The following is a 17,516-nucleotide window of genomic DNA, read 5'->3' on the forward strand; positions in this document are numbered from 1 at the left end:
CTACGACATCTTTAGAAACAAAACATATCTAAATACACTTTATTCTTCATTATTTGTGTTTGAAAAGATAGAGCTCTAAAGTTTCTATTTTTTAACAAAATCTCAACTGTTTCGAAGTTTTTTATTGGTCTACTGTTCGATTTTTAGTCTTCAGGTTTTAAATTTTCTAAAAATGCCCACTTCTCGCGAAACTCGCGAAATTTAATCCTCCCGAAAATTTACAATTTCCGTCCTCGCAAAAATAAGTCCTGCAAAAAATTTATTATCGAAATATCCTAAAGATATCAACTGAAAATGGAAATCGTACTTGTTATATTGACTATAGAATGTATTTAATGACTTTTAGATTCTTTTCATTTTTGGCACAAAGACACAAAATGTTAATGTCCAAATGTGACCGATTTTGAAGAAAAAAATTATCATATTTTGGTCAAAAATGGCCTAAAAATAGGGCTTTATGCAAAATTGCTTCATTTTCCTGATTTTTTGCTTAACGTTAGAGGATAAGGTCTTCTAAAATATGGCCGGAAAGGTTTTTCCTAGAAAAATTCTATTCGGCTTAAAATGATGTTTTTTAACTTTTAGGGGAATTCCCTTACCGGGAAATTACCTTTTTTCAATATCATTACGATATTTTCCAGCAGACACACATAAATTCAACTTTTTATAAGAACATGCTGTCGAAAGAAATTATTGTCTAGAGAGTCCAAATTTGATAGTATTCGACGGAAATTTGATATCTTTGATAAATTGGTGATTATTTAGGGGGTATTTCTCTTCAAATTAAAGTTTATAATTTTAGATGTTTTTATTAAGTACTTGTTTTAAAAACAAACAAATTATTGTCTAAGTTGAAAATTTCATCTTTAAAAATATGTTTTTATAAGCACATTTTGTTAAAATCAATCAAATATTTGTCTTGACAGCCGAAGTTCGATTAGACTGGAGTCGTTTATATGACGTGATCTTATTCGATACGGCAAAGATTTATCACTACTAAAGTTCGATGGGTTTCGGATGAAATTGGATATTTTTTATCTTTCTTGGAGATTGAATATCAATAGGATGTTTTTCATTTTAATAAAAAAATATACTTTTCGGCCTGGGAGACTGGGTCCCTCTCATAAAATAGGACAAGCATCTTTCTTTGACAATGTCAAACAAAAAACGTTTAGACATTAGTATAGCAATTAGACTTTTTCTTTGCATGGTTCCCTAAGCAAGCTTTCAGAAAGTTTCAGGTAAGTCAAATCATGTTCAACTTGTTTTTCTTCTGCTCCACCAAATCTTTAGAGTCATTTGTGCGCCTTTGTTTTGTTGTAGGACAAACATTTTTAGATTCTCAATCTTTACCTGGTGCATTATTATTGGGTAACACAGGTCAGTGAGTTTTCCACAATCGAAGGACAACCTAGTTGTTAACCCTTTCCGGACGCACGGGCCACTGGGTGGCCCATGAATCGTGTTCCTATATGACGCACGGGCCACCAGGTGGCCCATAGCTTTGTAAAAGATTTTAACAGTTTTCGCGCCAAAATACAATAACATGGTTTTGAATAATGATTTTGAGATAAATTTCCCGTAACCTGCAAAAAACCGCTTTTCGATATCTTGTTTACAACTAGAATTATAAATTTTCAATGTTTGTTGTAAATTTACTCAGGCTAAATCTGTAAGGGAAAAATTGCTCAAAAATTTGGACAAAAAATCACTTTACTCAGATTCTTGGAAAGCTTTTGACATGAAATTTTTTTTACCCGGCCAGTAATTGAATTCTCTAAATCATATTTAAAGTTCAAGGCGTAAAACAAATGCATATAACTCCATTTCTTTATTCAAAGTCAAAAATTTTGCCTTTCCGAAAAAAAATCTGCCGATTTTTCGGTCACGTGACCAGGTGTCAGCCATATTTAAAATTTTTTTTTTGGTATTTCAAAACCCCTATTACATGTGAAAAAAACGAGGTATTACTTATCGTGATATCTTTTATCAATCACTTTCTATTGCAATTTTAGTGAAGCCAGTCAAAAATCAAATTTTTGTTTGCGTCATATAGCCGTGAAATCATGCGTCCGGAAAGGGTTAAGTACCATATAAAACTTAGTTGAGACTTTGACAGGGTAACTGTTTTCCGTGTAACGATAACTGTTGCCCGGGTAATCGAAGGACAACCTAGTTATTCCGTACATGTAAAACTTAGTTGACTTTGACAGGATAACTGTTGCCCGAGTAATCGAAGGAAAACCTAGTTATTCCGTACATGTAAAACTTAGTTGACCTTGACAGGATAACTGTTTTCCGTGTAACGAAAAATGTCAATAAGGAATGCAAAGTTGCCACAGTCGGACAACCAGTTGACCACGGTTGACCGCGCATTGTCAACAGTTGACAAGAATTAGGCGGGACATCTAAGGATAACTAAGTTTCCACTGTACAGTTCAACTCAGTAATCTGATGTGTTTTACGCAGTGTATTGAACAGAATATAGAAGGTAAAAAAAGGTTCGAAAGCTCCTTTTAAACCTGGTAGTGAGGAAGGTAGTGAGAGTTATTGAACAGAATAAAGAAGGTAAAAAAAGGTTCGAAACCTCCTTTTAAACCTGGTAGTGAGGAAGGTAGTGAGAGTTATTGAACAGAATATAGAAGGTAAAAAAAGGTTCGAAAAGCTCCTTTAAAACCTGGTAATTAGGGGGTAGTGAGATTATTGAACAGAATATAGAAGGTAAAAAAAGGTTCGAAAGCTCCTTTTAAACCTGGTAATTAGGGAGGTAGTGAGAGTTATTGAACAGAATATAGAAGGTAAAAAAAGGTTCGAAGCTCCTTTTAACCTGGTAGTGAGGAAGGTAGTGAGTTATTGAACAGAATATAGAAGGTAAAAAAAGGTTCGAAACCTCCTTTTAAACCTGGTAGTGAGGAAGGTAGTGAGAGTTATTGAACAGAATATAGAAGGTAAAAAAAGGTTCGAAAGCTCCTTTTAAACCTGGTAGTGAGGAAGGTAGTGAGAGTTATTGAATAGAATATAGAAGGTAAAAAAAGGTTCGAAAGCTCCTTTTAAACCTGGTAGTGAGGAAGGTAGTGAGAGTTATTGAACAGAATATAGAAGGTAAAAAAAGGTTCGAAAGCTCCTTTAAACCTGGTGTGAGGAAGGTAGTGAGAGTTATTGAACCGAATATAGAAGGTAAAAAAAGGTTCGAAACGCTCCTTTTAAACCTGGTAGTGAGGAAGGTAGTGAGAGTTATTGAATAGAATATAGAAGGTAAAAAAAGGTTCGAAAGCTCCTTTTAAACCTGGTAGTGAGGAAGGTAGTGAGAGTTATTGAACGAATATAGAAGGTAAAAAAGGTTCGAAAGCTCCTTTTAAACCTGGTAGTGAGGAAGGTAGTGAGAGTTATTGAACAGAATAGAGAAGGTAAAAAAGGTTCGAAAGCTCCTTTTAAACCTGGTAGTGAGGAAGGTAGTGAGAGTTATTGAACAGAATATAGAAGGTAAAAAAAGGTTCGAAACCTCCTTTTAAACCTGGTAGTGAGGAAGGTAGTGAGAGTTATTGAAGAGAATATAGAAGGTAAAAAAGGTTCGAAACCTCCTTTTAAACCTGGTAGTGAGGAAGGTAGTGAGAGTTATTGAACAGAATATAGAAGGTAAAAAAGGTTCGAAACCTCCTTTTAAACCTGGTAGTGAGGAAGGTAGTGAGAGTTATTGAACAGAATATAGAAGGTAAAAAAAGGTTCGAAACCTCCTTTTAAACCTGGTAGTGAGGAAGGTAGTGAGAGTTATTGAACAGAATAGAGAAGGTAAAAAAGGTTCGAAAGCTCCCTTTAAACCTGGTAGTGAGGAAGGTAGTGAGAGTTATTGAACAGAATATAGAAGGTAAAAAAAGGTTCGAAACCTCCTTTTAAACCTGGTAGTGAGGAAGGTAGCGAGAGTTATTGAACAGAATATAGAAGGTAAAAAAAGGTTCGTAATCTCCTTTTAAACCTGGTAGTGAGGAAGGTAGCGAGAGTTATTGAACAGAATATAGAAGGTAAAAAAAGGTTCGAAAGCTCCTTTTAAACCTGGTAGTGAGGAAGGTAGTGAGAGTTATTGAACAGAATATAGAAGGTAAAAAAAGGTTCGAAAGCTCCCTTTTAAACCTGGTGGTGAGGAAGGTAGTGAGAGTGGGGGTAAAATATTTTTCTGGAAAAGCCCAATATAGAAGGTAAAAAAGGTTCGAAAGCTCCCGATTTAAATTTGAACAACAAAAATGTCTTGGTAGAAGTTTGCAAGGAATTGTTCTCTCCTACACAAACCCTTAGATTTTGTTAAAATGAAAATCCATAAGTAAAACCAGTAGAAGTGGGGCAAGTTGCCCTGGGTACGACTGAATCGAAAAAAGCTGTTGATATCGTTGGTTGATTTTTTTTGGGACTAGCGTCATTTCTAGTCAATGAGGCCTTTATTTGTGTTTCTGAACGTTACAGCACGAACCAAACAGCACGAACCAAACAACGTATGAGCATGATTTCAGTCAAAGGATACTGGACACAGTTTGGTTAACCCGGGTAAATTCAGGCATAGAATCATTTTTACCAGCCATGAAGTCCATCATGCTTTGTTCAATGGAGCGTCCCTCCCAAGCACTGTTCTTCTCGCCACAAAGAATAGGTGAAAGTATTTTCCATAGCTTTATAGCGTTCTGTGTGAATTCTTCAGATTGTGAATTATTCAATGCATTAGATATCTCCGTCACATTCACATTCAAATCTTTCGAAAGTTTGATCAGTTTGCCAAATGCATCTTCAAGTTCAAGGAATTTCATCATCTAGAGGATCAATATTTAAGAAAATTATTTAAGGCCAAAATTTCTAAAATGTGACATATTTTTGTTATAGATTACGAAATTTCGTCATTTTGAAAGAGATTAGGAAAGTTGAATTTGACCAGTTTAGGGGGTTTGTTGCAGAGGCTTCAATAAAGAATTCAAAGGTCTGAGAATCTCTTCTACTTCTAAATTGAGTAATAATATTATAAGGATATAATGAAACTAATTTGTAATATTTATTGCTTTAAAAAATTCTGAACCTAAATTCGACTCACATCGTCTCGGATAACTTTTGCTTTCTTTTCGTACATCTCAATCGAAGGACCATCTGTGTGAAACTAGAAAGAAGAAAATCGAACAAATTTCAAAACAGTTATTTAGTAGGCGTATTTTTCTATGGCTTTGACGTGTTCGAAACTAGGGTAAAAGTAAACACATTACCTGTGTAAGAACAGCAGTCCAATTGATGGCTCGTTGAAGTTCGCCAGCCAAACTTGCATCTTGAGCATTCGTCAAATTACAAAGAAATTCTTGCAGTTGGTCCTAAAAACACGAATACAAAATAAAATTCAATTTTTATAAAAAGATTGAAGAAATGACTGTAGATTTCGGATGTTTGTTAGTTAGGTCATTAACAGGAAAGTGATGGAATCATCTGCTCAGGGAAAATTGTCTAACCGTGTATGGAATTGAAAAAAGTTTCCATTATCTAGCATGTCAATCCCAGTAAATATAAAAATAGAATCTTTTTGAGGCTTTTACCTTTTCCACGTGTGTTTCATGGCGGTTTTTATATTCAGTGGACAAAGTGATCAGTTGATTGAAGACCTCTTGATCACATGATAAATATCTGATTTCTGATTGGTTTAAAAAAATGTCTTTGAAGACTTCCTCCAATGAATTCAAGTTTGGTTTACCAATTGAAAGACCAGGGACATTGGCAACTGACGCTAAGGCGCCGAGCCATGTCGGGCCAAAAAGTAACGAAGTCGGATCGAACATGGTCTGTAGAATAGTGCTTTGTTGAAGACGTCTGAGGTTGGAGAAAGTTGGAGCTTTTTTAGATACGATTTGTTGAAGATATTGTTTTACAAAGCCGTCCTTTCTCTCCAGTAATATTGATGAAATCTAAACAAAAAGACATAAATCTGGTGAAAGATCAGAAAATATTTTGTTCAAAATGAATAAAAAATCATTAGGAAAGCAAAACAAATTGCCAAAGCCAATTCTTCTGCTGTGTGAACACTTAGAGGATACGAAAATTTGTTCGACTAATAGAGAGTTTTGAATTTTTCGTTTTGAGTTTTTTAGAGAGTATTGAAGGTTATGGAGAGTCCTCTGTACTTCCATCTAACGGTCGAAATAATATTCAAAAGACTAGACTTAATTCTTACCTCAGAGCCATTGAAGGTAGCATTCATAAATCCTTCAGCCATTTGTGAAGACATAGAAAGATTTCTTTCGAGGTACTCAACAAAATCTGAATCTTTTTTCAATAAATCAGAAAACTTGATATCTGAAAAGGAAGAAAGAAGATAGAGTTTACCATAGGGAACATGACTCTGTTCGGAATATGGAAAGTTCGAAAATCCGTTCAAAAAGAATTCACTCATTAACCAAGGAAAAAGAATTGCTAGTGGAACGCATTTACTTGCCGAAATTGGGAAAAAGAGTTGGCCCTTGTTATGACATACAAAATAGTAGGTTAGATAATGACGGACCGCTTGTATACTCTTCATCTATTTTACTACTGGAAGATCATATATATAGGGTACAAACCTTTAATATTCCGAATATTGGAAAATGAAGGGTTCTTTTGAAAATCTTCAAAATCCTCTTCGAATTTCTTTAAACCTTGAATGGCGTCAAATAAAGGTGTATTTGCTAAGTCAGCTACATCTTTGATAACCAGTTCAATCCTGCAGATAAAGTTTCATAGTTGAGTTTCAAACATTTCTGGAGAAAATTTTTTCACTTAAAAGTCATTAACAGTCATTCGGATGATAGTGGGGGGACTAACAAGGGACTGATGAACAAAAGCCTGCGCTAACATATCCAAATATCTAACATAGTGATATCTAACGAGTGAAGCGCATTTCAACAGGTGCATAAAGCTATCAAGGTGACATAATGCATATCAAATAAATGTTGGTGTCGACTAATTTACAAAGAATCGGGACATAAAATACCTAAAAATTTAGCAGAATCTTTATATATGCTAACTTCAAAGATTCCAAGAATCTTCCAAGAAAAAAATTACGAACTTTGATCCGGGAAAAGCCAAGTAGCCATTCTTCTTATACCCTCTATGTGGGCAAAAGGATTGAAGAAGAGGGACAATACCAGCGGATGGCATAGCAAGGGGTGCCCAGGAAGCTGAAAAAAAAAGACATTGATTTTAACAAGAGGTCTCATGGAAAACCTATAGATAATTTCTCGGATAATTTCATAGTTCTTTAGTACACAAAGGGAATAAAAGATTGAAGGTGTACAAATACTATCCCCAAAGACATCCCCAAAAAGGTATAGAACACTGATTTCTAACAACTGCATTGGACTTCCTATAATAACAGAAATGTTTCCAGCTTTTGAGCTGGCAAGTCTGCCATTTCCTTCTATTCTGCTTTACCATCTGCGGGATTCGAATGTTTTGAAATTCAAACGTTCGAAAATAGGAGGTAAAATAAAAACAACATGGTGGAAGTCGACTTCAAAACTGGAAATTTTTCCACGGAAAATTTGTGCGCAGTTAGCCTTTCCAGTGAGTAAAAGCTTTAAATTATGATTTCTGTTGTATAGAAGAATATAACCCTCTCAAAATTTAAACAATATCTTAAGGCCGGTCTCCACTTTCACGCGAAATGGGCGACAGTTTTTTCTTAACCTTTTTTGCCTGAAGACAAGATTACGTCATAAAAAAGTTTCGCACGAACAAAAAAAAAGTTGAAGGAAGTTCTACTTTTATCTTCCGTTACGTCAATTTCGACCAATGGAATTGCTTCATTATTCAACCGACCATTGACCTTACAAAAACGTTTTCGCATATGTCGTGCGAAAGTGGAGACCAGCCTTTAAGAACAGCATTAATTTGTGAAAGCACCTACCGATGCTGGCTTCATCAGGTGGACGATGTTGTCGAATGATCACCAGAATCAGGAACAATACCAAAGGTACCGTCAACTCAGCCATGAAAATCAACTGTAGAAAAAGTGGATGAAAAGTCAATTTGAATTAAACTCTTTCACAATGTAGGACCCGAGTTAATTTTTAAGACCTAATTCTAGCACACAGTGAAGGCAAAAGTTTTTTTTTTCAATCCACTCAAAACAAAATATTATCATTTATAAACCTTTGATGTTTCAAAGGAATGAATAACACAAAATAATTTTAATTCTCTTGATAGTTAAGCAGCGTATAAAAAAATTGTCGTAGAAATGATCTCACACTTACAGGTTTTCGCTTTTTCAGGGTGTAATTCTTCCAGAGAAGAAGGTATAATTGATTTGCAAAAGCCATCGTTCAACAACACTAGAACTGCTTGGGCGGAGAAGGGTGGTTCGGGGTGGAATGTCTTGCCTCGATCTTCAATCATCAAACATCGGTCTTTCAATAATTGTTTGTCTGTGGACCGAGAAAATAGATTATGCTTCAACAACTCACAAATCACTGATAAAAGTATCCAAAATACCTTAATACCATTATAACGTAACGTACAAAACCAAAAAGTTAGACAAAAAGATTTCATGATTAGACGAAAGGGTTAATTAAAACGCTCAGTCATTAATTGTGAAGTGCAGTAATTAAAGTAATGTTCTCATAATAGTAATATTCAATTTAACATTTCCTAGTTTGAATTTTCGTTTTTCGATTATACGATTTCACGCACGTTCTAATTAAAAGATGAAGACAAAATTAACGCTTGCTTTTATTCAATGCGACTTATTTTGAAAAAAGGCAGAAACTTGTCGAATGTCAGATGCAGTTTTAAAACATATTATTGCATGTATGTGGGATTGGCATACCTGATTATTTATCGAATTCATGATGATTGCTGGCGTTAAACAATTTGCTAAAACCAAAAAAATTAATAAACCTTCCATGATCTGACAAGGAAATGCGCAAACGTAAACTCATACTTTAATGATTTAACAAACTTTCAGAAATCTTAAACTGCTTGCAACAACAAGCGAACACATAAAAATACACAGGGAAAATTAAGGTTAGTTAAAAATCATTAAAGCTATATTTCATAACAGCTTGGAGAATCAAGAAGTCTGGCATCCATTTTTCTGCAAGTCTAAGATTTCTCGGTTTGAAAGAATGATTTTCAAACTAAAGCGGATTGTTTTCTTTCAAACTCTTAAAACATATGGTTGTCAGAAAATATATATGGAGGTATATTGAGGATAAAAATTTCAAGAATACAATATACAATATTTTAGTGAATAACTGATTGATTTTCCAAAAGTTCGGTCAATCAGCATGTGCATAATTCATAATGAATTTGAAAGAAAAAAGAACTTTCGCAGCCACAAAAGCCAAAAGAAGTTACATATGAGGTCAAAACAGTACACTACACGTTTTTTTTTTAAGAAACTAGTTTTACCAAGCAGCCTCAATGTTTCTTAAGAAATCGGCCTTTTGAGCCTTAAATGTTTCTTACATGTTTCTAAACTTTGTCAAGCTTAAATGACGCATGTCGATAATACAATAGTCTAATAGACTAATCTACGGTACTTTCCTATCTTCTATATTGATTTTCTGACTTTCTCAAGTGTTTCTAACAGTTATATGTAAGTATTTTTCTGGAACTTTGCCTTGATAGGAAGGTTCTTAAATAAAACGTTTCTTAGTTTTTAGGCATTCTGAGTAGTCTTTTATCTTCGGAAATGGTCGAAACCTATTCAATAACACGCACAGCACATTTAAGTTCATCCACGAGTTTGGGACCTTCTAAAGTGCTTATATGAAGCACTATCGAATTTGCACGGGCTCAGCCTCATGTTTCTTAAAAGTGCGTTTCTTAAAAAAAAAACGTGTATAGCATTCATATCTAATACCAAACGATAAAAGTTTGGTAAAACGACCAAATTATATGAACAATCCTTCATATTACAAATTCCCGTGCATAAGTTTATCAGCAAAAAATCTAACATCATATGCTTTTTAATTTTTGAGGAGCTTCTTTATGAAAAGATTGCGTGTATTTTACATTTTTATTTTTTTATTTTAATATGATAAAGTTCTTTGTACCTATGGTATGATTAGCTAAGAGCAATTAAAGAGAGATATTTAAAAACAAACCTGCTTATCTTGTGTGGCTGTACAACAAACTTTATGACAAAATATCAGCAACGACAGTATTAACCACTATAGATAATCACCCTGAAAGCAACAGCACACGAGAAAATAGTTACTAGTTTTGAATATTAAAGAAATCAGTCAGAAAGATATGAAGGGGTTTTTAAAGATAGAGAAGTTCCTATGATAATAATATTATATCAGTCACTTTGTAGCTCTTTGATGTAAGTATCTACTTGGAGAGTTTTGGAAAACATGCAAAGGGACTTCAACGAGATAAATGCGTTGCACGGTCGTCTCGAGGTGGGATACGGGGATGTACAGGGATCAGTAAAACCGTATTGCGACTCGGCCGTGTAACTAATATCAGTCACGTTATATTAATTAGATCATTGTAGGCTCAGTTAAACATCACCTCTCTTTTTTTTAATGAAATACAGTATTAAAGACAAGAACATTACTGAAGCAGACTCCCCCATATTGTATCGACGAGTCTTGCGTAGATATATAATAGCTCTTTTGAGCCAAAAGTTAAGAAAAGAAGTTATCACCCTACCTTATACTGAGTCTGTTGCAGAGAAATACCAAGCAAGCCATAAGGCTGTACATGCAAGATGATGGATTCTGATGCAAGAAAAAATGTATATGTTCAATAAATAGGCTTAATTCGATTCAGTCGAGTAGATAAATCAACGTTGTTTCCTTGGCAACAAGCTAACTTGAATGTCAGGACTTTGAATAGAAAGCATCTGCTTTAAGAAGAGCAATGCTTCCATTTACATAAGACTTTTCAATAAGAGCCATGCATTCAAACAGTTATACAAACAATAGACTTTGTGAAAATGAGAATTGAACGTATATTTCAATGAAAATTAGTGTACACGTTTTTTTATAAGAACATCCAAAATCTTCGAAGCCTTCAGATGTTCTCAACTTTTTTAGTTTCAACCCTAAAAATGTTCTTAACATGTTCTTATTTTTACCATTTTTTGAGCATTTTTGTCCACTTTGCTAAAAGAAATTGGATATTTTAGCGCTTCCAAAGCCTTAAAATGTTCTTAACTTGTTTTTAAGTAAGTAAGTAACTCCTATTAAAGTGAATTTAAATATACCATTAAGACTTGATGTCGTCTTTTTTCTTCGTGGCCATGACCATTGATTTGAAAAATAGTCAAACATCCTCTTTACCAAAACTTCTGTTTAATCTTTCGATCAGTTTGTTTAGGTTGTTTAATGGATAAAACGAAATCCAGTAATGATGCTGATGATGAATTTTGATACTGTCAATAAAGTCTCTTTCCCCAATCATTGTGAATAATTTCTGTAAATTGAATATGTCTTCATTCATTCTTTGTTTTGTTTTAATTTGTTTCTTTTTTTAACTTTTTACACTGAAAATACAAGAGCAAGAAGCAAGATGATCGTTGGATCTTCGTAAATTTATTTTGAGCTGCAATGAAAATCACTTAAGTGTTGGCACTAAAATTACCATATATCACAAAAAGTGATCAAACATTTGTGAACTTGCAATAATTGGACTTTTTTCGGGAAAGATGTATTTGCATAGAGTTATATGGTTGTTTGAAAACTGTATGTTCGAATGAATCACTATAAAAAAGCATTAACGATAAGATTTAGCTACCTCGTTTAAAACATAAAATCTAAAGGGAAAGTAAAAGAATAACGAAAAGACGAAATGACATGAAGGAGAGGAGTCAACTTGACTAAGATTTGGTTGCAGAGATTGCCCAAGAAAATGACAATAATTATGTACATAATAAAAGTGTAATTTGTTTTTTTAATTAATTATTTTTCCAATATCTTGAAATAAAGTCTTCATTAATTTGCTCAGATTCTTGAAATTTGATTGGTGGCATATTTTTTTCCTTTGTTGAAGACATGACCTCATCTTTTTCCTCTGGTAGCGAGGGAGAGTTCGGGTCATAAACGGTAGAAACGTTCGATTCATTTAAAGTCTTTTGTGGAGAAGGGGCTGCAGCTCCAACGGTGGATTGCTTTATAGCTGGATAAACATTTTCCTTCTTTTTACATGAAATGGATTTCATTAAGGTCCTGTTAACATCAAGACCAGTGTCACTTTCATTGTCAGATGGAAATAAGTTTCTTGAATAAAAGTTTCTTTGGTTAGGCTTTTTGAAGGATCCAGTCTTGGCTTTCTTCTTGCGATTGTTTATTGTAGAGGAGTCTTGAGGAACATTGGAAACAGTTTTTTGATCAGCATTTAACGTAAATTTGACCTAAAATGAAAATTTTACAAAACGAATCTTACTTCAGTTCCCTTTTTCTGCTTATTGAAATGATAGAAATGTCCCATCGGAGGATTCATTAGGGAGTTTGTGTATGTAGCCTTTTCAGGACGGCAGAGTGACTCAAACAACCTGCAGTTTAAATGACATTCTCAATCATTCAAGATCTAGACAATCTAGATGAACAATAAAACCGTCTACGTCACAGAAGTTGTTCCATATATAAACTCGCTATTGCTACACATCTTTGTGCAATAAATTAGAAAAATTCAACGCGAAGAAGTTAAATAACGGACTTACAAACTATAAGGAATGTCTACTGCTTGTGACATTACATGCTATTTGAAACAACATTTTACCTTATTCTGCTGCATGACATTCTCCTGTAAAATCATCTGTTGCGTCGTTTTGTTTTCTGACGTCAGCCCTGAGTTTGAGCCCTCTCCATGTGCACCATCTACGATGAAGTACATTGCTTTCAATTCTTCTCCAACATTCTCCATTGCATTGTTCGTTTGTGGCTGGCTTCCTCCTGGGGGATTAGTCTTTAGTAAAATTTGCTGTAAAATATCTGCAGGGATATTGGAATAATCTAATTCTACGTAATTACAGCCAGGTGGTATGTACATAGAGGCCGAAGATTCGGCCCCTGAAACAATGTTTTCTACTTTTTCGATTTCAGTGTTGTGGTCATTGTTTGTTGGACAAACTAGTTCTGTGATAACATTATCGTTCATTTCAGATTCATCCACATCTGAAATCCCTTTGCCTACACAGACGTTGCCTGTATCAACACTTTCTTCGAAATTGTCTACTTTACCAGGAGAGATTCTACAATCAATATCCAATTTAGTAGACATCTTTGATATTGTTGATATTTCGGAATTAGTTTTAATTTTTTTGGCAACAGTTGTGGAATATATCTCTTCTTTAGCAGGTCGTTTTTTAGTCCTTTTCATACATTGCTGGGTATAGTTTGGTCTTAAAGTACCAAGACTAGAATATTGTGTACTTATACTAAATACAGAGGGTTCCACTTGAACTGCTATTTCAGCATATTCAACTACTTTTTCAACGGTTGTATGTGTTTGAATGGAAAAATGTCTAACGTCAGGTTCAGATTGACAAGCAACTTCCCTTGTAAAAATTTCTTCTTCATTTAGAAACAATTGTTCTTCACTGGGGCTATCACTACTAGATATAAACTGTTGTCCAAATTCAACCTGCATTGGCTTTGCTTGTTTGACTGTTTCTAACCCTTGATTTTTTTGTTCAGTGATGCTAGTATATGTGGAGTCATGCTGCTGAATCGGTATGACATTCCTTTGTTTTGATTGGCTTTGTATATTAGAAGGTTTGCTAGTTGTTGTGTTAATTAAGTCACATTGAATTGTATTATTGTTGAGTCGCACATCTTCCGAGTCCTAAGAAGCAATGAAAGAAACGTTTACAACAACAAAAAAGTTATGTATGAAAATCTCAAAGTTTTTTCCTTTTTTATACTATTATCTTAAAGCGAAACTAAATTATCAAATTGAAATAATAAGGTACCTTGATAACTTTCGGTGATTTTGGTTCAGGTTGTGAATCTTTACTTTTCATGAATTCATTCAAGAGTGTTTCACAACCAACAAGGTTGTCTTGGTGCTCCCATGTGTCTCGCCAACATATTCGAAAGTATTTTGTACCATCCTAAAAAATTCAGAAAGCACAATTAGAATACTTATCACCAGCAGCCCAAAATTACTCTTATTTGATTGCTTTAGTGGAGTGCAATTAATTGTTAATTGTATTTTTAACACTTTTTTACACGCTACCAGTAGAGAATAAGATGGAAAGAATAATACTTGTACCCATTGTATCACACAATTATCATGCATTTTATATTTATCATTGTATATCAAGTACTGCAGCAGTGACTAAACAATCAAACGAACCTAATAAATTGCAGTGCAATAGCAGTTGAATGGAGAGAGGTTAATCTATAGATGGATAAAAAAGCCATGCATCTTTGGATTATTTGGTTATCCACATATGCTTAGAAATAATAATTCCTATAGTTAATGATTCATTTTTTGAGCAAAAAGAACAGAATCTGCTTCTACGGTGGTAGCCTTTTCAAACAAAAAATCTGAAAAATACGATCTAATTTCAGACCATTCCATATTAGAGGGTTTATGGTTAAACAAGGAAAGCAAGAGAGTATATTGGTATTGGCTCATACTCTAGAAGAATTGTTGTCTAGCAATTAAAATTGCATGCCTAAACGTTGCTTTGATATCAGAAAAAATACAATGGACCAAAAAAAAGGAAAGTGAACTTTGAGCTGCGAGCGGAGCTGCATAGTTAATTTGTTTTGAAACATTGCTGCTTTGATTGGTCAGTCATTTGATGGCTATGCAAGTTTCCCTCCACTGATGCAAGTTACCCGACTTAGCGGTAATCGAAAAAAGATTTTCCAACCTTTCTATTAATCCCACCTCGAAAGCAGGGTGTCGATTATTTATCTTTCTTTTCCAAGATTTCTATAGACCTTAAGTGCTAAGAAGTTGATATACGATCAGGCTATCCTGTGGAGTCATAGTCTTAGTCCTTCTAGTCAGGGTTGACACCCTGTTGAATAATTAAAAACTCCAGCATTAAGTGTGCACATATAGTCCTTTGCGGGAGAACGCAACAACCTTGATGACTCAGTTCTGCATATTAAATTGCTCCATGCCATCCATTCGGGCCAGAAATTATCTGCTCCGTATCGTGGAAAATGAGACCCTAATAATCCAGCTGATACTTTATAGGACGTTGCATGGGAAGATCCACAGTTATCCCAGACGATGTCAACCGAACGTTAATATCGAACCGTCAACTGCTCTAACTGGGGACTAACTGACAAAACATGGAACGGCAATCCAGCCACCATTTCATCGTACCTCCAAAGTCATTTGATTTGAATTAATGAATGGCGTATTAAAAAAATACACAATTTCTCTTTCGCACCGAGTAGGCTTTTAAATCGAAATATGAAAAAAATCCGTAATGGAACACACGCGAGTGACGACCCTGGACACCGCCGTACATTGCGCGGTGGAGTTCGGTGGGCGTCCGGTGGGTGTACGGTGGTATTTTAGGTAAGATCGAAAACACTGTACAACACCACCGTACAGAATCCCACCGTGCACAGAATTGCCACCGATCGACTTCCCACCATACAATGTAATCGAACAATCAAATTTCATCGAACTAATCGAACGATAACTGTTCGATTACCGAACCAAATCGAACAATAATCAAACTTTACCCAAAATTACATTAAGTTGAAGTTGGTTTGATATTCTCAATTTGATTTTTGAAGTTCTTGTGATTATTTTTGGGAATGGAAACTATTGGAAGCCAATAGAGTTTGTTGAGGAGAGTATCTGTGCCAAATTTCATCGCTCTCCGTCGCAGTGTGCTCCCTCTAAAAATAGAAAAACTCTCCTCAACAAACTCTATTGGCTTCCAATAGTTTCCATTCCCAAAAATGACCGGTCTTCCCCAGCAGAACCCGGGTTGGCTATAGGCATACTATAAAGTTTGCGGTTTTCTATTTTTAGAGAGAGCACACTGCGACGGAGAGCGATGAAATTTGGCACAGATATGCTCCTTAACAGACTCTAATGGCTTCCAATAGTTTCCATTCCCAAAAATAACCGCTCTCCCCCAGCGGAACCCGGGTCGTCAATATGTCATACCATGGAGTTTGCAGTTTTCTATTTTTAGAGGGAATATCAATATCGTATTCAGAAGCCACAAAACGTATTCAGAAGCCACAAAATCTGGTCTCCCTCAACAACCGACGAGTGACACGAGCGGAATCAAACTTGCTATTAAACAAGCCAGAGACGAAGAGATCGCTCTTGAGATGGAGAAGAGGAGAAGAGCCACGAACATCATCGTTCACGGAATAAAAGAAGAAGAACAGGTATGCGATAATAGTGACAAAAATAATCATACTAGGGACTGTGAATGGGCTGATCAATTAGTTAAGGATTTACATGTTTCTTCTAAGATCAAAAAAATATTTAGAATAGGTAAGAAACCAAATCGTCCACTGTTAATTTGCCTCGATAGTGAAGATGATAAACTTAAGATCATGGGAAATCTCCCATCACTTAAAGGTAACGATACTTATAAAGGCATAAGTATCACAGAAGATCTATGTAGGTCCCAACGTGAAAAGTATAAAGAGCTATCACAACAGGCGAAAGACCTAAATGATGACCTAGAAACCGATGAATTTATTTATCGGGTTCGAGGATCGTCAAAAAACGGCTTCGACATAAAGAAGGTGTACAACAAAACACAAAAACGATACAACAACCCTATCAATCAATAAAACCGATCGATAACGATAACGACAGCTTGAATGAAAACCCACCTAACAAAAACGATTCAAAAAACACAACCACAACAATTAGTGAACTTACTATCATCTACACAAATGCAGACCAAATGACATTTAAGAAGAAAAACGAACTTTTAAAGCACGTTGCTGCTGAACAACCTCATATAATTGCGATCACCGAAGTCAACACCAAACGGATCTCTGAGAGAAAAGATCAAGACTACTCAATTGAGAATTACTCTACACCATACAAAACTAACATAGGAATACAAAAAAAGAGAGGAATCATCATTCTAGTCCACAAGTCTATTGATCACCTCATCCTACAAATACAAACGAAAGTTGAATTTGAAGAGACTTGTCTATTAGAAATTGCAATGGACAACAAAGACACCATGTTACTCGGATGCCTTTATAGAAGCCCGACAAAAACTGAAACAAATATCTTCGATGAAAATAACAAGAACATGAATAAGCTCATAAAAGATCTCTGCCTAAATCCGAAATACACTCATATATGTCTTATAGGTGACTTTAACTATAAGAAAATCGATTGGGTCCATTGGTCCTCACCTTGTGAAGAAGATAGCGACGAGGAGAAATTCCTTGATGCTTTAAGAGACTGTTTTTTATACCAACATGTCCTTGAGCCGACACGGCGACGAGGCACCGACAAACCATCAATACTCGATCTCATCCTTACAGGGGAAGAAAATCAAATTTCCGAGATAAAATACCTTGCCCCACTCCATCTCAGTGATCACAGTGTCC

General features: G+C 35.1%; 2 protein-coding genes and 1 long non-coding RNA gene across 3 annotated transcripts in view; all 3 read right to left on the reverse strand.

Moving 5' to 3' along the window:
- LOC136807180 (ATP-binding cassette sub-family A member 2-like) overlaps positions 1 to 8,473 on the reverse strand; it is a 49,372-nt gene extending 40,899 nt beyond the window's left edge. Inside the window, exons 1-9 of the mRNA XM_067063764.1 lie at positions 8,247 to 8,473; positions 7,901 to 7,994; positions 7,061 to 7,172; positions 6,576 to 6,715; positions 6,191 to 6,312; positions 5,559 to 5,924; positions 5,238 to 5,339; positions 5,072 to 5,134; positions 4,565 to 4,796 (exon numbers count right to left, since the gene is read on the reverse strand). Of these exons, the coding sequence (XP_066919865.1) occupies positions 4,565 to 4,796; positions 5,072 to 5,134; positions 5,238 to 5,339; positions 5,559 to 5,924; positions 6,191 to 6,312; positions 6,576 to 6,715; positions 7,061 to 7,172; positions 7,901 to 7,994; positions 8,247 to 8,312 (1,297 nt within the window). The 5' untranslated portion in view covers positions 8,313 to 8,473. The remainder of the gene's footprint in view (positions 1 to 4,564; positions 4,797 to 5,071; positions 5,135 to 5,237; positions 5,340 to 5,558; positions 5,925 to 6,190; positions 6,313 to 6,575; positions 6,716 to 7,060; positions 7,173 to 7,900; positions 7,995 to 8,246) is intronic.
- A 342-nt stretch (positions 8,474 to 8,815) lies between these two features.
- LOC136807181 (uncharacterized) lies at positions 8,816 to 10,716 on the reverse strand. The gene is made up of 3 exons (XR_010846652.1): positions 10,654 to 10,716; positions 10,101 to 10,181; positions 8,816 to 8,865 (listed from the first exon to the last, which is right to left on the reverse strand). It is a non-coding gene; the product is annotated as an uncharacterized lncRNA (long non-coding RNA).
- Positions 10,717 to 11,812: 1,096 nt separating this feature from the next.
- LOC136807183 (uncharacterized) lies at positions 11,813 to 13,784 on the reverse strand. Its single transcript, XM_067063765.1, has 2 exons — positions 12,724 to 13,784; positions 11,813 to 12,355 (listed from the first exon to the last, which is right to left on the reverse strand). The coding sequence occupies exons 1-2, from the start codon at positions 13,591 to 13,593 to the stop codon at positions 11,900 to 11,902; spliced, it is 1,326 nt and encodes a 441-aa protein (XP_066919866.1). The 5' UTR covers positions 13,594 to 13,784; the 3' UTR covers positions 11,813 to 11,899.
- Positions 13,785 to 17,516: the final 3,732 nt, after the last annotated feature.

This window comes from Clytia hemisphaerica, unplaced genomic scaffold (assembly GCF_902728285.1).
Source record: "Clytia hemisphaerica strain Z4C2 unplaced genomic scaffold, Clytia hemisphaerica genome assembly, whole genome shotgun sequence".
NCBI lineage: Eukaryota > Metazoa > Cnidaria > Hydrozoa > Leptothecata > Clytiidae > Clytia > Clytia hemisphaerica.